The sequence below is a fragment of the Drosophila virilis genome, chromosome X (assembly GCF_030788295.1).
Source record: "Drosophila virilis strain 15010-1051.87 chromosome X, Dvir_AGI_RSII-ME, whole genome shotgun sequence".
In the NCBI taxonomy this organism is placed as follows: domain Eukaryota; kingdom Metazoa; phylum Arthropoda; class Insecta; order Diptera; family Drosophilidae; genus Drosophila; species Drosophila virilis.
Window position 1 is genome coordinate 26,926,923 of NC_091543.1, and position 17,593 is coordinate 26,944,515.

The 17,593-nt window shown below is 42.9% G+C and overlaps 4 protein-coding genes across 7 annotated transcripts; 2 read left to right on the plus strand and 2 right to left on the minus strand.

Annotated features, from left to right (window-relative positions):
* Positions 1-1,803: 1,803 nt before the first annotated feature.
* LOC6631497 (arginine/serine-rich coiled-coil protein 2) lies at positions 1,804-6,812 on the plus strand. Of its 2 annotated transcripts, XM_002055095.4 has the most exons (4): positions 1,804-2,010; positions 2,392-2,904; positions 5,107-5,175; positions 5,349-6,812. In XM_002055095.4, the coding sequence occupies exons 1-4, from the start codon at positions 1,945-1,947 to the stop codon at positions 6,591-6,593; spliced, it is 1,893 nt and encodes a 630-aa protein (XP_002055131.1). In that variant the 5' UTR covers positions 1,804-1,944; the 3' UTR covers positions 6,594-6,812. The 2 variants fall into 2 exon arrangements, with proteins under 2 accessions (XP_002055131.1, XP_015026490.1); XM_015171004.3 differs by lacking the exon at positions 2,392-2,904 and having other exon boundaries at positions 1,805-2,010.
* Positions 6,813-7,422: 610 nt separating this feature from the next.
* On the minus strand, positions 7,423-9,473 carry LOC6631496 (tetraspanin-33). Its single transcript, XM_002055094.4, has 2 exons — positions 8,819-9,473; positions 7,423-8,755 (listed from the first exon to the last, which is right to left on the minus strand). The coding sequence occupies exons 1-2, from the start codon at positions 9,252-9,254 to the stop codon at positions 8,259-8,261; spliced, it is 933 nt and encodes a 310-aa protein (XP_002055130.1). The 5' UTR covers positions 9,255-9,473; the 3' UTR covers positions 7,423-8,258.
* A 275-nt stretch (positions 9,474-9,748) lies between these two features.
* Positions 9,749-11,409, plus strand: Seipin (lipid droplet biogenesis associated protein seipin). The gene is made up of 3 exons (XM_002055093.4): positions 9,749-10,273; positions 10,336-10,823; positions 10,898-11,409. The coding sequence occupies exons 1-3, from the start codon at positions 9,990-9,992 to the stop codon at positions 11,218-11,220; spliced, it is 1,095 nt and encodes a 364-aa protein (XP_002055129.1). The 5' UTR covers positions 9,749-9,989; the 3' UTR covers positions 11,221-11,409.
* Positions 11,410-12,292: 883 nt separating this feature from the next.
* On the minus strand, positions 12,293-16,956 carry LOC6631494 (uncharacterized). 3 transcript variants are annotated; one of them, XM_032439863.2, is made up of 7 exons: positions 15,893-16,951; positions 15,579-15,820; positions 15,269-15,492; positions 14,470-15,217; positions 14,211-14,404; positions 12,711-13,173; positions 12,293-12,648 (listed from the first exon to the last, which is right to left on the minus strand). In XM_032439863.2, the coding sequence occupies exons 1-7, from the start codon at positions 16,821-16,823 to the stop codon at positions 12,388-12,390; spliced, it is 3,063 nt and encodes a 1,020-aa protein (XP_032295754.1). In that variant the 5' UTR covers positions 16,824-16,951; the 3' UTR covers positions 12,293-12,387. The 3 variants fall into 3 exon arrangements, with proteins under 3 accessions (XP_032295754.1, XP_032295755.1, XP_032295756.1); XM_032439864.2 differs by lacking the exons at positions 15,579-15,820; positions 15,893-16,951 and having other exon boundaries at positions 14,470-15,212; positions 15,269-15,343; XM_032439865.2 differs by lacking the exons at positions 12,293-12,648; positions 12,711-13,173; positions 14,211-14,404 and having other exon boundaries at positions 14,927-15,212; positions 15,893-16,956.
* Positions 16,957-17,593: the final 637 nt, after the last annotated feature.

Here is a 17,593-nt window from a genome sequence, read left to right on the forward strand (position 1 = left end):
AAAAATATTAAAACTTTAAGAGCATATGAGCATACATACATATCGATGTATGTACATACATATAGAGCTATGTACGCAAGGAACCATCTGCTTGTCTAAGCTAACGATACAGAAACTAAATAGTTTTATTAATATATGCATTAATTATTAGCTTAATATCACAAATATGTAGAACATGTGTGCAAACTTGTATTTTAGCCCTCGCAGAAAAAAGGTCAAACAAATTTGGAAATAGCTTTGACGAATTGGGTAAATAAGGAGCAAAATTGGTAAACAAGGTTTTTAATTTATGGAAAGGTTCTTGTGTGTGTGTTCTTATTTTTTGTTTGTAAGTATTTTATTTCATTTGCCTCATATATTTTTACCAAAGTTCAAGATTTGTTTATTCGCAACAATCCAAGTCCAAGTTTCAGTCTTTATACGTATGTATGTACGTGTGTATGTGTGTATGTATGTATAAACATGTTAGAAAATTGCTAATATGCGATTAATAATATTAGAAACTGATCGCAAACAATAATAAGTATGCGAAAAGCAATTGGCCTTGCATAGCAAACAAAAAAAAAAAAAACAATCCAAGAGAAATCAAAACAACATTAGAAATAAACAGCAGCAAAAGCGTGCAGTATAAATACATACATACAAATGTATGTACATGCATGCGCAAATGTGTGTGTATTTACATGATTGTGCATGTGTTAGTGGCATTACTTTAGCTGTAATCCACACCAGAAGCGCCCACAGTGGCAGCACTGACAGTCTGCGGCGATTGGCGAGCATAGCACAGTGAGCGCTTGATAGGGTTGACTAGTTCAAAGCCGGAGAGAAAAAACTCTTTGTTGAGGAAATGTTATGCTTGAACAGAGACTTAACATATTTGGAATACATTTGGCAATATTTTTACCTAGATTGCTCTTTAGCTGATTTGGGCGTTTATTTAAGCTGAAACATTTGTCAAACAATGCACACAGTAATATTAACATAGGCATGTGTTCATTTTGTTGAGCATTCACTGTGCTATGTATTATGATTACCCCCCACCCCTTACCAGCCAACACACACACAGCATTGGTCAAGTGCTAAGTGGTAAACACCAACTCAGCGCTCCGATGGCCCTTCGGCAAGCACAACTGTAAATTTATTTATGGTTATTTTTAGGTCCAAATATGTTTTGCTTTATCTCTCAACAAAAAAATAAGGTTAATTTGTAACTTCGGCGACGTTGAAGCCGGCACGTTAGCCAAAAAGTTCTGCGTAAACAAAAGTGTAAAAAAACAACACAAATATATAAACAACAATAACAATGAGCCGCAACCTTAATGTACTTATCTTATTACAGTTTTAGAGCCACTTAAGAAAGTCAAAATGATGGATGTTTCTAATGAGCGAGAAGTGAAGGAGAGTGGATCTTAGCATTTGTATGCGACAGGTGACATAACAGCACTTCACATAATGCATGCATGCTCTTTTTTAAAATTGGCGCGCTCAATGCAGAGTTGCTCTGAGGCAAGTGCTGCCACAGCTGTTAAGCGCCGGCGTTTCTTACAACAAAGAGGCGGTCAAATATCGATACATGTGTGTATTTTCCTCGGCCAAAATATCGTTCGGCAGTACAAACAAATCTCGTTGAGCACTACAATGACTGATTCAATATATACAATAAATAAATATATGCTTGTTGTTGTAGCTCAATTTGTGGTATGGGCAAAGAAACTATACAACCGATACAATCTCATTGACATATCGATAGAATATCAACACTCATTTGCCGTCTTACGATATATTGGCAGTCGATGCCAACAATTGTCATCCCAGTGTATCGACAAGCTGTCTGCCAGAGAAAATAAAGAAAAGATAGCAGCAGCAACGGAATAGATTTATTGATTTTAATATTCAAGTTTTAAGAACAGCCCAAGCGCGAAAATCAATTAATAATTTGGCAAAATGGAGGCGCTGGTCAATTATAGCAGCGAGGATGAACACGAGGACGATCCCGGCTACGAGATAAGGGTAAATACTCCAAATATGTTAGGGGGAAAAAAAAATGCCAAATGTCAGAGCATTTTTTTTTTTTGTGTATACATTTTACCGAGGCGAGCATGCCTCTATGTATATATATACCTATATAGTTTTGTGCGTATGTGTGAGTGTGCATGTAAATATCGTATGCTTGTGTGCATATGGATTCATATAAATATAAGCAGAATCTTTATTGAAATACGTATGGCGCGGGTCATACCTCAAACTGAAATCAAAACAATGAACTTACCCGTCTTGTCCCCCCCCCCCCCCTGCCCATACCCCCTTTGTCTCTATTAATGTAGTTGTGCCTAGTGTTTTAGTAAAATAATGCGAATTTGCTGTTTCTGAATAGTTGAACCATTCCCCTAGGCACCACCAGCCGCAGCACCACCACCACAACCAGCTGCAGTCACAAACACAAGCACACGAAAAAAGCGCAGTCCGCCATCCGCTCATGCAACTGCCGCCGATGCCGCTGCTGCTGCTGCTGCTGCTGCTGCTCGACGCCGTTCACGCTCGTGCAGTCCGCCGGCAATGGAGGCGTTATCTAAGGCAGCCATAAAGCAACAAAAGGCTAAAAACAAAAGCAACGACCGTCAGATGCGACGCCAGCGTCAACGCTCGAGCAGCAACAGCGCCAGCAGCGCCACTGACAGCAGCATTGACACTGACAACAAAATAGACAAGTTGAAGAAACGTCTGCCAACGCTGTCGCCGCAGCCGGCCGCAACATCAATGTCCAAAATGGCCAGATACCATCAAATGCCGACCACAACTCCGCTACAAAGTGGCGGAGGGCGACATAGTCATCACCATCGTCATCGTCATCACAGGAGCCGCAGCAGTCGTCATAACCACAACAACAACAACAACAATGATGAGGTAAACTTTTGTTGTCTTTGTCATAGATATTTAAATGCCTCATATAAATATTTAACTGCCGCAACCAAAAGCAACTAAAGAGCCACAATTGCACTTAAAGATTTGAAAAACATTTTGTTGTAGCACAGGGAACTTTTCGTGTATGTTCGATCTAAATTGTTATCATGTATTTAACAGATTCTCCCGTAACTCGATCAGCCAGTCAGTATAACGAGAAGGGACTAGGGCAAGGATTAAGATTGGATATATCAGTAGAATTATACGGCTGAGGAAACAACAGTAAATGTTGTCGTACATAAACTAGTCTTGTTACCGTTTCTTGTCATTGAGCTTATAATAATGATAAAGTAGCCTGATGTTGCAAAGATGTTGTTTGTCTGTAGATAGTTAAAGTGAAACTAATGCCAGGCTTAAGATTTCTTAAAAGCACAAAGATATCATTAATAGAAGAACTTGTTTGATCGATCGTTCCTCTAATAACTATATGATGCACTGCCCATTATAGAGAGACGAAGCTGTAAAACTGAAAGGCTAACTTAGCATAGAAACAGACAGTTAGACAGATCAAGATTCTATATGTTTTATGGCCTCCCTATGTCGTCTCATTATGCTCCACACCATTCTATTCCCTCTACAGGGGAATAACTATGGGTTGAATAGTGTTCCTTAATAATTAAGCTTGAAAGTCCTCCTGGGCTGATTTGCAACTTAGCTAAACCATTTGTTAGCTCGAGAACTTTTATAAATAAACTGAATGGGAAATTATGATTGAACAACTTTTGAGAACTGTCAACTGTTTGCCATTAACAATTATAATTATAACCGCCCGCTCAACAAGAAAATGTACTTTAAAGTCACAAATGCAAAATGGTTGATAAACAACTTTGTGTGTTTTTCAGGCTATGCACTGAGATTTAGATATTTATGCGAGGCACATAGTTATAGTTAATTTTGTTCTAATTTTGTACATTTATATAAATGCACTTTATGTACCTACACACACACACACACACACACACACACGCACACACATTATTATTATTATATATTTAAGTTTTTATAGTTTTGTTTTGCCCTATTTCCAATTTCTTGTCTGGGTTGGCTTTATTTTTACTTGTCCGCTTCCCAGAGCTCCTCCATCGAAGCGCTGCGGGCGGGTCTAAGGTGTCTAGTGTGCGTGCATGTTTGTCTGGATGATTTATAATGGGAACCTATATATATTTTGTGAGTCGTGGTGCTGGAGTCGAGGTTGTTGTAACAATTATAATCATAATTGCAATTCTAATTTGTACTCGTATTTTGTTATTAATACATATTTAAGCTTAAACTTTTATGCAACCTTTATATTTATATATGACTAAAATATACCATTTTATTATTGTTATTATTATGTAAACAAACCAAAAAAAAAAAAACCAAAAAAAAAAAAACAAAAACAAAAAAACTAAAGAAAAAAAGATAGTCTCGACCAGGACCAGGCGAACTCGACTAGCACAAAAAAAAAACACAAACTTTAGAGTACTGTAAACGAACTGAGACAGTTAAGACCTAAAGCGATAACCGATAACCGATAAATGATAAACGATAACCGATAAACCGTGAACGTGACTGTTTTAGAGTTAATAGAGTTGTTCCAACGCGCCCAACAGGGTATTGTGTCCCACTCCTTTAACTCCTTGAACACACACTCTAACCGCATGGTTGCGACAAAGAGAGAACGAATCGAGAATCGAGACGCATCAATGTGAGTATTGCAACATAAAATAATAACCAAAAACCCAATACATAGCATTTAATCCACACACTTATCTATGAACTTATCCAACTGTGAGAATCCGATGGTTCTCGCGTAGCCGAAGCGACAATTCAAACATCTCTTGCAGCAGCGCCAGCAGCAGTCACAAACTGAACAACAACCACAACCACAACAACAACAACAACAACCACAACTATAACGACAACGATAACAATATGAACCACATGAACCACATCTCCATCGCATGGACTTGCAGGGCTGAGCCGAATGCATAAGAAACGTTTTTGGTTTCTTCCTTAAAACGAAAACGTTGTGCCCAGCGCCCAATTTGTCTTACGTTTCATTCTGTTTAGTTATGAAAGTTTTAATTTGATATGATTATTAGCAGCCGCATCCAATACGAAGCAATAATATGAGTTTCCACGGCCTTCTTCATTTCGTTACAGGATGCCCGCGGCCGACAGCGTGAAACAGAGCGCAACAGGGAGAAGGATAGGGATAAGGACTACAGCAAGGTGAGTGCCATGCAATGACACGAGCGCATATTCCCCTCTCTCTCTCTTCAATCAATAAGCAATGCTGCAGTCCCTTTCAGTCACTCACACGCCCTTTCCCACTCGCGCTCGTGTCATTGGTGTTGAATCAATTTGAGGCAATCATTTAACAAAAATTTACATTTAATTTGCAGAGCGAACGCCATCATCGCACCAAAGAAAGCAACAAAGAGAGCGATTACAAACGCGAGCGCGATCGCGAGCGCGAAGAACGCCGCCATGGCAGTGGCAGTGGCAGGGATAGAGACAGGGATAGGACTGCGTCGCGGCATCATCACACCAAAGAGACGCGCTACAGCGACAACTCGCGTTCCTACAACTCAGCCTCGTCGTCATCGCAGACGTACAAATCTCAGTCGCTGCAACAGCAGCTGCAGCACTCGCAGCGACGCTCCTATGATGAACGCGGCCGTCGACGTCGCGACTCGCGCTCCCGATCACGTTCGAGCTCACGGTCCCGCACACGCACACCTATTGATGCGGCGTCAAATCGTCGGCGTCAGGCGCCGACCCAGTCATTGGGCACGCAGGCAACACGCAAATATCGCAGACGTGATTCGCGCGATTCCAGCAGCCGTTCCAGATCGCCGCCCGAGCGTCCAGTCAACGTCAGAAAGTCCAGCGAGCCGCTAATGAGAGCCGCCTTCCCAGCAGCCGGACTACTCGGCAAGCCGCCAGTGCCATTTACAACAGCTGGCCCGGGCGCAGCCGCAGCAGCAGCAGCAGCTGCCCTATCTGTCACTATGACTCCAGCTGGCGGCGTTATTGGCGGCGGTGGCCTGCTGCCAACGCCCAACTATGCGCCCAAAATACCATCCTTAATGTCGCTGGAGCTGAACACGCCGGCAAGCGTGCTAGTCGATGCACAGCCAGCGGCTGTGCAGCTACCCAAATACTATAATCCGGGCATTATCAATGCCAATCGATATGCGGAGCAGCAGCAGAAGCGTAAACTGCTCTGGGGCTCCAAGAAGAACGAGGATTCGGCCAACAAGTGGGGCAATGCGCATTTCTCTCAGGACTCCGATGGCAAGGTTGCGTCCAAGTTTATGCGACTCATGGGTATCAAGAATGCCAATAACAATACAAATAGCAACAACAACAACAACAGCAACAACAACACCAGCAGCAGCGGCAGCGGCAGCCACAATAATGGCAACAGCAATGCGGCCGCCAAAGCCGATCCAGCGATTGATCAGTCCAGCAGCAGCAGCAGCAGCACCACCACCACCACCAATGGCGGATCTGTGCCAGCCGATGTGCAGCTGCGCCAGCGCATGTTCTCCAACATGGAACAGCAGTACGAGGTGGCACGTGCCGCCACGCATACGATGCGCGGCGTCGGCCTGGGCTTTGGCTCACAGCCGCGCAGCTTTTAAAGCGCTTGGGTCGAGGCCAACAAAAAACCGTTTACGAGTGGAAGCTGTAAATAGAATGTGCCCGCATCAACACTCGCTTAAGTCACCTAAAACTGATCTAATTTCGCAATATTTATTTGTTTTAACAACTTTTTTCTCCAACTATTATTATTAATAATTACTTTTTATTTTATTTTTTGATTATTTCAAATAAATTTTGCGAGGAAATGTTCCAATTCAGATGCAATCCGATTTTGTGAAATATGGAGCATGTGGATCGAAAGAAAATATATATGTATAATATATTAGATATATATTGGTTCGAGTTTACAATCGAATTCATAAGCTACTTTTTATCATGAGCACTTTTCAATCTGTTCAAAATAATTGTTAAAATGGCCAAACAAATTTGCAAAAAAAACACTTATTTTTCGAAATGTTGCGAATTAAGATTATATTTCGGGGCTGCGAAAGCCAAAGCCAAATTTGTAGGCTGCCTTCCTGCCAGCCTGTTCGTTTACCTGGTTTTGCACACACCTACAAGCCCAGGTGTTGGAGGAAATATGGCTAGGGATTGGTTGCTTTTCGGGTTCGGTTCCTAATGAAGACTCGATGCAAACGCTGTAACCGACCGCGCAATGCTCTTTTTCCAACGCAACACCAGCTAAACACCTGCAAGAGAGCTCACCTAAATATGTAATTCTATGGCAGTGATTCTCATACTGTGATTAGATTGACTGCAGATTGCTAGAAAATATTCTTGGTTCGCTCCTTGAAGGACGCTCATCAATAACGGGCAATATACCCCATTTGTTAACTCAGTAAACAGAGTACACACTTGTTGGCGGTATAAATACAAAAATCTACTTTTATTTCTGTCTTAATTTACGAGTATATAGTTTACAATTATACGTTATTTTTGTACCCATGCAGAGGATATTTCAATTTTGTCGCGAACTGTGTAACGCATTCGAGAAGATAATTTAGACCTTATAAAAGATATATTCGTCTGTCTGTCAGTTTCTATGCAGGCTAGTCGCTGCGTTTTAAAGTTAACTAATAGAAATGTCATGGGAACAATGGGAGATTTGATCAGAAAAGGGTTTTGTTTCTCTGCAAATAACGAGTTTCATAATTTTGAAGATTAAGTCAACTTCGGGAGTGCTTCATTTGCGGAGGTCCGAAAATAACTATACCTTGTTAGCTTAAATATTATAAAATGCAATCTCTACTTAATGTGCACTTACAAAATAGGGTATGTTCATTTGACTCGACTCTCTACTTAAATACGTAAGTACATGTATATATACATATTGTCGTAGTTGGTAATATTATAGCTAAATTGGTCCTTCGATATAAACCAATTACGAGAACATGAATTGTTTCTGATCAAATTAACATACTTATTTCAGACTTTTACAAATTGAAACAGTTCAATTTACAATCTTTAAATAGAGTATAAATATGTTTTTTTGAAACATTTAAAAGACAGAAAGAAAGAAAAGAAAAGTCTGCTACCGTGGGAGAAAAAAAAAAGAAAACGAATCTAAATGCTAGAAATCTTTGAATATCGCGGTTAATCAATCTCGAAGTAGAGCAGCTGCGTAGCAAGGATTTATGCTCTATCCTCATCTCACAGCGATTGGCAGTCTGACTATATATGTACGTGTGTGTGTGTGTGTGTCCTTACGCTGCCCAGCGTGACTTCTGCAATTCGATTTGGCCCTCCAGAGTTTTGGCCAAGTAGATGACCAACAATTGTACAAGTGCAATGCCCAGCGCTATGCCCGCAATAGTATAGAGATTGCGTTCGGCCCAGACACGCACGATTTCAATGCAGCCACTGGTCCAAATCAGTTTGCTGGCGGCCGCAACCGAATGCTCCTGCACCCCGTAGCCGCACATGATGTTCACCAAGCCGGAGCTAATGTCAGTCGCATTCATGCAACAGCTATATGGCACTCCGCACTTTTCCACCGACGGCGAGGAGCAGTTAAAGTACTCGTTCTTGCTCCAATCCTGATAGCCGGCATTGCTCAGGCCACAGCACTTGAACTCCTGCTGGGCAAAGTCAATGAAATTCTGTAAGTCCGGATCATCACGATACGAGTGTATGATCTTATCAGTGAACTGATCCTCGAGAAAAGAGTTCATGTTTTGCGGGAAGACAAAGCAAATGATGGCTGTAAAATAGGCATTGTATAAGAACTTGAGATTGATCTATACGATTCGACAATGCCACCTACCAATGGCCATTTCCATGAGGAAGAATATCAACAGGCACATCGAGTAAAATTTTAACAGACAGGTGTTTTCGCGCAGTGCGCCCAGGCAGCCAGCAAAGCTGACCACAAATATGACAATGCCCGTTATGATCATGACCAGCGATATATTGAGCACAACATCGTAAATATTTTCCAGCTTCACCCAACCGTTCGCCTCTTCCCATTTGTCCTTAAACGCATACACACCGATGCCCAGCAGCAGGCCGCCAAACAGCCAAAACATGAAGTTCAATATGAATATCATGTATTTCACGCAGGAGCTAACGAATGTAAAGTGATGCGGATAAGATATACGCTGATGCATGTCGCGCACCTCAATGCCATAGTAGCCAACGCCGATGCCGCCGCCGCCGCCGCCGCCACCTCCGCCCCCACCGTGATATCTGTAGTTGCTCATTGTTTTTGTGGTTCTCTGGTTGTGAGAGAGTCCAGAAACCTTCGATGTTAGCCAACTTGCGTACAACTATTGCAATATACACATATTCGAGTCTTGCTGCTTAACACATGCCGTTTCTAGTTACACTTGATTGTTTTTTATTATAACTTTTGTTTGATTATCACATTGTATATACTATTAAAGCGATTGGCTATATTACGTTTACATACACAAATCTAAAGGCTAAATACATATCGATATTTCGATATATCGATAAGCCTACAGTATGAACCAGTGTTGTCGATTGGCAAACATGTCAAAAACTAAATCAAATATATAGCTAATATAAATAAAATAAAATAAAATATTATTGATTATATTAATTGTTATTTATCACAATACGCACAACAATATTTGTTCGCTAATAATACAATTTATACATAACATTGATACCAACGATATATGTAAGCATGTGAACTAGTTCTGGAACTTGTTCCACGAAAAACCAGTATTTCTGCAGATATGCACGTGAATGATTCAGCGCGCAGCTCCTAGTTGATTGCAAATTTGTTAACAACTGATAATGTCCACTTTTGTCGTTCAAAGTTTGAACTTCAAACCATGCAAATCCGGCAGTAGGCATTATCGCCGATAAGAACCACAATTATTAAGTAGTATGTGCTACATTTACGGTACTTAATAGCCACAGTTCGATAACAGACGCAGTCATAGTTACGCTCGCCAGATCGCGCCGTCATGAATTTCCTGCTGCGTTTCATCGTTTTCTGCTTTGACCCGCTTGGGTTGGGTCGCCGCTTTATTGTGCGCCCGGCCGTAAATCTAACGCTCAATGTCTACGATCGATTCCGCAGCAAAGCCGATGAGAAGGTGGACACCATACGGGAGCTGGTGCTGCGCCTGGGACTGATTGCCTTTGCCGTTGTGCTCATCATTTGGCTAGCCGTGTTCTTCTATGCCGCCTTCTACTATGTCTACATGCCGCCGATATCGCATACGCGACCCGTGCACATGCAGTTCAAGTACGTATTCCTCTCAACACAGCTGCAAGGCAAATGTGTATTGATTGGCGGCACATTTGCAGAACCTGCCTGGAGACAAGCACACCCTGCACCTTTCCCCATGCCCATGTGTCGCTGACCAAGAAACAACAACTGCTGATGGTGGGTCAAGCGTACAAGGTCATTGTCAACATTGATATGCCGGAATCGCCGCAGAATCTGGAGCTGGGCATGTTTATGGTCTGCGCTGAGATGCGCGACTATGATTCCATGCTGCGTGGTCACTCGTGCCGATCGGCCATGATGCGCTATCGCTCGCCGTTAATACGAATGATATCCACATGGGCGCTGAGTCCGCTCTATGTGCTGGGCTGGAAGGAGGAGTTCCAGAAGGTGCCGGTCGAAATATTTTCACGTTATTTGGAGGAGCGTCAGCATCCGATAACCGATGTTTATGTAGAGATACAATCGCAGAAGATACAATTCTATACGGTTACGTTGCACATTGAGGCGGATTTTACTGGTCTGCGGTACATCATGTTCAACTGGCCCATTCTTTCGGCCATCGTGGGTAAGTTCTGCAGCACGGATCACACCATATGGACAGTATCATCTAAATTGGCTTTGCATGCACTCCCTTTCCAGCCATTAGCACCAATCTATTCTTTATATTGGTCGTCTTTCTGCTCAGCTGGTACCACTGGTCCGATGCCACCTGGCTGCACAATTTGCAAATCAGATACGCACGGCTCACGAATCAGCTGCAAAAGAAAGCCAGCAGTGTGATACTCTCCAGCTCGAGCAGTTTACGCGACGAGGACGAGCTGAGTTTCCTGGATGAGAAGTACGAAATTGCTGAGGTCGGGGCGAACATTGAAGATCTACAGCTAGATAAGGCTAGCGATAAGACACCGGAGAGCCTAGAGGCCCAGACGCTGCGTCAGCGCAAAGTTAAGGAGCAGGCCTAGTGAGCTATCCAAGCTATCCGAGCATTTTAAATGCAATCGCTAAAATTCCACCGCTCTAGGCTTACGCCAAAGACTTATAGGCTTAGGATTATTTTAGTTTCCTGCTGCGGTGCAGCATGTGCAGAGTTTGTCATTGAAGTATTGCCATTAATACAATAAATATGAAAGGTTAACTATTTATAAACGGGACACGCTATAGTCTGTATACATTGTGCCCAAGACGAAAATAATACTTTGCTTACAAAGTCATAAGTTAAATAACTAACTTTTATAACGAACTGATTCTGTACAATTATTGTGGCATCTATGCAATTTATATACATATATATATACATTCCTATATATCTGCCATAACAATATGGCGCAACAATGTCTTAAGCCAAGATCAATGCTCTCAGACATTGTTACGCCGTATAGCCATTGAAAATTGTTATATATTGGCTTTGTACAAATGTGTGTAACAGGCAGAAGGAGGCATATCCGACGAACTGGCTCGATTAAGCTAGGCTCGATTGTCTGATCTCGGAAACTAAAAAAAAACTAGGCACTTGAAATTTGAAATATGTTTTCACCTAGATCATACGCTAAACAAGTTATCGATTTGTACCGATATATTGGCTCATATGCAAAATATCGATAAAAATCGATTTTAAGACGTTTTTTTTTAGCATAATTCGAAAACTACGTGAGCTATATGCACCAGACTGGGCATTCAGGGTTTCGTATGGAATGTACAGATCCACCAAAATTGTTAAACATCTAAATTTATAACAGGCAGGAAGCATCTCCGATCCCATAAGGTGTATATATTCTTGATCAGCATCGTTAGTCGAGTCGAGTCAGAATCTATAAGAGCTACAAATGTGAAAATTTGAACGTAGTTCTCCCCAGTGTCCGCGTAGTTCGAGTATGTTTCCGATAATCGATATTTGACCCCGTTGCAATCGATAAAAATCGATATCGAAATTCTGTTTTTTTTGAGTCTAGAGTTCCCAAATTTGACAGTTTCTATTTGTAATTTGCGAATATTTTGATTTAATCAGACTAACGAGTCTGGATAAAGCAAACACTCTTTCGTTTTGCTCAGTCTGGCTATCTGGCTTATTAATGACAAACTTGAATTAATGGAAATAAAAATACATAGATGCAATAAGTATAATTGAAGCATTAAATGTCGTTGGACTTTTCCTCCTCAGGCTCTGATTCAGAGGACCAAATCGATTCGATGGGCTCTGGCGAATCCGGTGATTTCTCCGATGGTGTCGCCTCCGACGGCTCCACAGTTGTGTTCTCTTTGCTGCTCGATAGCAGAACATCACTAAACATGATATCCAATAATATATAGCCTATTTGCTGGGCGGGCAAGTCAATAAGGAAGGCCACAATAAGGGCGAAGCACACAATGCACACCAGCTCCTGTAGGCTTATCTGCGGAGCCAACATAAGGGTTGCATATAGTTGGATGCATTATGCAGCAGAGATTTACGTACCAAATCGGAGATTTGAAATTGATGGGGCTCCTTTACGCTTGCCGTGCTCCACAGGACGACCACATAGCTGGCCAGCTGTAGCGGAATTTGCATTCTCGACAGAAGTAGCACAGGACGGGCAATGTTTGGATAACGCTGCAACAGACCTTTGTCCAGTGGCGCCATCAGAATGGCCCAGCATAGGCCGAGGCCAAGTATTAGTGGACTCCAGGCCAGGTATGCAGCTGCCTCCGTCGCATTGTATACGAATTTGGTGCGCATTCCCGCCGCGGCTGACCAAAAGCACCAGGCAATGCCCAGCATTGCCAGAGCCCAACCCGCACGCCGAAAGCGTGGCACAACGCCAAAAGATCCGGACTCGCTGCGGAATAGGAGGCCGGCGCCAATGCCCAAAAGGTAAGTGGTTGCACGCGTGATTGGCGAGTTGTAAATAAGATTAGCGGTGCGGTAAAATTTGCTGACACTGTTAATAAAAAACACAAAAACAAAAAACAACAAGAAAATGAGTCCGAGTACTCTCGCCGGCTAGTTGATACCCTGCATCCAGGCTCGAGTTGCCGTTACGTGTGTTGCCGTAGTCCGACTTTGATGAAAGTTTAAGGCATTAACTATATGGTTAATATACTTTTGTATTGCAAATGCATTAGTGATTTCATTAGAATGAAAGCAATGATTGTTAATATTATTAAATAAATAAATTATATATTACAATAATTTATCATTGAAATGGTAATAAAATAATCATATTGAAATTCGCATTTAATTATAGTTCAAAAAAGCAAATAAATTGAAAAATGTATATTAATATCATTGAAAAAGTATTAACAATGAATAACTGATTCCATTAACATTTCCATTGAATAAGGAAATAATGATAAAAATTCAACAGAAATAGTAGTGAAGCATTCTTTTCATTGAAAACCCAATATCATTAGCAATTATAATTAGTTAAAAAATAAATAGCAACAAAATTAGACAAATGAATTACTGAAATGACAAAATATCATTAAGCATGCGACGTTTTAGTTATGAGGGATTGGACAATATTAAGATAGAAAGTTAATGGGATGGGCAATGAACAATGAAATCCTGCTGTGTAAATATTACAGTTCAAGGGTCTAGTAAGAAGTCTTCCCAATAAGTGACAGACAGCGTATTCTACATATCTAAGTAGCTGGCATCATTACGAGTTCTCTCAAAATCGATTTCTGTCTATATTATGGACATAGGATAAGATTGTCGATCAAATAACTATGAGCCTGTTATGCGTTATGCCAAAATATAAATTCGTCTAGCTCTCATAGACGGGACAGACTGGACATGGACATGGTTAAGCCGACTCAGCTGCTCGACTCGATGCAGTCGAATGTGCCTCCTCTCACCTGTTACATACGTGGGCAGAAAAATATCATGCCTTTTTTTTTAGAAATTGACAATGGGTGCAGCTTTCGCCAACAAAGTTTGAGCATGAGTTTTGCGTAAATCTAATGGAACACCCACCCGATGCCGTGGAAGAGCGACGGTGCCAGGTAATCTCGCTGAGTGCGTGAATATCGCGCCGCAACGGAGATGGCATGAAAGGCGCCACAGAGAAAAAAGCCAGCCTCTGGATCGGTGAAGTACAGCCAGACGACGAGTGCACCCAGAAAGTACAATTGCAAATCCAATGAGAGTTGGACCGTGATGGGCGAGCACTGAAATCAAATTGGCTTGTACACTTTTGGAATAGTATTAGCGCTAAGGAAATCAACTTCAATACCATATCCTCGAGGTCGCCAGTGTTTTGGACACTGAGCGCATTACGCCACATATTCTCCTCGCAGAGACGGGCATTCTCGCCGACAAGCAGATGCCAGAGCGGACCGCTGCCCAGATGGGGCAGTATCCAGGTTTGGAAGCCGACCACCGCCAGTATGCTGGGCACATAGCGACACGCCTTCGAGCTGACATTCCGCAGGAAGCTCAAACGGCACGTTTGCTCCATGTCATTGGACAGCTGATGGGCCACCAAGAAGCCACCGATCAGGAGCAACATGTCGTTGTAGAGCAGTGGTATGCGGTACGCCAGGCTCCAGTTGCGATTCACAGTGCCAACGAATGCGTCGCGATTCGTCAAGGGCAAATGGCCGGCCATGATGTACTTGAGATTGACATAGATCATGAGCGTGCCCAATATCTTGAGCAGATGTATCAGCGGGAACTCAACATCTGGATGTGTCAGCGACACTAGCGACTCCAGAGTGCGCTGTGGCGCGAAGGCGCCCAACAGCCGCACATGTAGCGGCGGCGTGAGCTCCTCCTCTGTTTTGGCTGCCGTCTCGTCCAGCTCCGGCTCCTCAGCGGCCGGCGGCTCACACACATTCTCGACTCTGTCCGCCGCTGCTGCCGCCAGCTGTGCGTCCGCCTCGTTGCCGCCGTGCAGGCGCATCAGCTTGTGACTGATCCAGTCCCAGTGCTCCCAGGCGAGCGCCAACAGACACATCAGGCCCAGCATGGCAATGCCTAATCTATGCAACGGATTACATAGTGCTCCACAAATAGTTTGATTGCCAACTCACATGCCCGTTGCCAAATAACTGTCCTTGGCCAAAAGCTTTGTGAAACTCTTTCGCTGCCTTGTGGTGCAGTGCTCGTCCCTCACCTCGATGTGGAACTCAATGCCCGTGTCATTGTACGGGCGCAGACTGGTCTCAATAATGCTGTGCACCACATGGGCGGAGCAGGCGTGCGGCAGGCAAATGCCCCAGTTGGCGATGTTGTAGCGTGGTGCAAAGTGCTTGGGCTGAAAAATAAAACCAAATAGAAAACCAATAGAACTTCAATCATAAGAGATGAGATCCCATTCTAGCTGGGCTGCTGGCTAGCTACATGTTTCAGGTGGGCGTGCCATAGGTCGCGTCCATGCAGCAGATGCAGCGGCTCCTTGAGGCTGCCTAGAGTCGATCGCATCTCGATTTGGGCCAAACAGTATTTGCCATGCACGCGCATCGAACTCTTGGACGCGGTCGTCTTCACCGTCGTGGACACCTTGGTGCATTGGTCATAGTCCCCGAACTGGTTTATGTTGCCGCGCAACAGACCGGCACCAATTTTGGCCGTGGCATCGAGCACTGCAATGCAAATGGGCATATCATAGCTATATCAGAGTTAAGCCCTGCTAGGGATCGGTCATGTGCTCCTACTCTGCAACGTCCACATCTTGTGCGCACGCAGCTGGCGATGCAGCAGCTCCAGCTGCTGGTGGCAATCGCCGTTCTTCGCTTGGGACACGCTGCCAATAAACGCGGGCAGCGAATGTATCAGCAGCTCGACATATTCCTCGCTCTTGGGCTGCGGCTGCGGCCGCGATGGGCCGCTGCCATCACCGTCAACCGGGCTGTTGCCGTGTCGTTCGCGCCGCCGCTTGGCGCTGGGCTGCGCTGGCGGCTCCGGGAAGATGCTGTTGAAGGGCCAGCGCTTCAAATACGTTAGCCAATCAATGTCGCTTTTCACCGGTTTGCGTGACTTTTCCTTTTTGCCCACTGGAGCGGCTTCCTCTGTGGGCTCCGTCAGCCAGTGCAGCCAGTTGAGCACATTGGGATACTGTGCCTCAGCTGTCTCGGTCTCATTGGCAGCATCTTCGCCCCAAACAAATCTGTTCCAAATGCGACTCATTAGCGACGGTTCGGTCTTGTCTTCGTCATCGGTTTCGTTATCACTATAATTTTCAATCGAAGATCTATCCTCAGCTTGCCGTCTTCTATTGCCAGCCTTGGACTCATCATCATTATCATTATCATTATCGTTATCAGTATCGTTCTCGTTCTCATCGTCGTCATTATCATTGTCATCAGCCATGTCTTCAGCGCCCGATTCGTTATCATCGCCAGTGTCGCCGTTGTCGTCGTCGTCGTCCATGCGCTGAATTTTATGGAACTTAAACTTGGCTCGTTTGGGCGCTGCCTTGCGACCCGTGCCCAGAGCTTCGGTCGCCTGAGCACAGGCGGCCGCATCGTCTGAGCCCTTGCACAGGTCACGGCTGGCCTCTTGGGTGCCCAATGGCAGCAATAAACTGATGAATAATATTGCTAACCAAAAGACGCGATTTGCTGTTGCTGTCTGGCTGGAGACCATTTTTATATTGCAATATTCGTGTAATCCTGCAGAGATTTATTCGTCAAAGTCTCTCTTTATCGTTTTTATGTACTCGTTTTTGTCACCGTTCTTTTTTTTTTTTTTTTTTAATATTTTCGCGCCTTCCAAATAGTTTACTCAACCTTTTCACACAGACTAATTGTGCACATAGAAAATATACCCAGATGAAAATAATTTGTATGCATATGTGAGGACCATGCTCTCTGCTCCGAGTACAAGTGCTGCACTTGCTCTGGGCCTCGATGCTATTAATAAATTGCAGAACAAACAAAAATCGCATTCGTATGCTGCAAATACTCGAATAATTTTTTACTCACATCTAAATAGACCCTATCAGCAATCTTATAAAAAATACAAAATTGCACATTTTCACGAAATTTTGCAAGCGTCGCGTAAAAAATACCCTGGCAAGCAGATATCAGTTTGTCTTATTTTACTGAGAATAATTCAATAAATATGGACCAACTTAACAAAGTAATCAAAGGCGTCAATTGATAATAATAATGTCGAATTATATTGATAATGACATCAATAATGACAATAATAAGAATAATAATAATAACGATAATAATGATTTTGATAATGATAATGATAATAATAATATAATAACAATAATAGTATACTTTAAAAAGTATACTTTGATGATATACTGGAATTTTTTTTATACAAAATGGTACTTTTTTCCTATGGTCCTCAATAAGATATTTTACGTAAATATTATGTTATGATATGCATTTTTATTTTACTAT

Bases quoted from the DNA above. Each gene is read 5' to 3' on its own strand.
- LOC6631494 (XM_032439863.2), bottom strand. From the start codon at position 16,823: ATGGTCTCCAGCCAGACAGCAACAGCAAATCGCGTCTTTTGGTTAGCA. The intron at 15,821-15,892 runs GTAGGAGCACAT...TTTGCATTGCAG, and splicing joins CAAGATGTGGACGTTGCAGA to TGCTCGATGCCACGGCCAAA. The intron at 13,174-14,210 runs GTGGGTGTTCCA...TTTTATTAACAG, and splicing joins TCGCTCTTCCACGGCATCGG to TGTCAGCAAATTTTACCGCA.
- LOC6631496 (XM_002055094.4), bottom strand. From the start codon at position 9,254: ATGAGCAACTACAGATATCACGGTGGGGGCGGAGGTGGCGGCGGCGGC. The intron at 8,756-8,818 runs GTAGGTGGCATT...CCTATTTTACAG, and splicing joins CCTCATGGAAATGGCCATTG to CCATCATTTGCTTTGTCTTC.
- Seipin (XM_002055093.4), top strand. From the start codon at position 9,990: ATGAATTTCCTGCTGCGTTTCATCGTTTTCTGCTTTGACCCGCTTGGG. The intron at 10,274-10,335 runs GTACGTATTCCT...GCACATTTGCAG, and splicing joins CCCGTGCACATGCAGTTCAA to AACCTGCCTGGAGACAAGCA. The intron at 10,824-10,897 runs GTAAGTTCTGCA...CTCCCTTTCCAG, and splicing joins CATTCTTTCGGCCATCGTGG to CCATTAGCACCAATCTATTC.
- LOC6631497 (XM_002055095.4), top strand. From the start codon at position 1,945: ATGGAGGCGCTGGTCAATTATAGCAGCGAGGATGAACACGAGGACGAT. The intron at 2,905-5,106 runs GTAAACTTTTGT...ATTTCGTTACAG, and splicing joins ACAACAACAACAATGATGAG to GATGCCCGCGGCCGACAGCG. The intron at 5,176-5,348 runs GTGAGTGCCATG...TTTAATTTGCAG, and splicing joins GGGATAAGGACTACAGCAAG to AGCGAACGCCATCATCGCAC.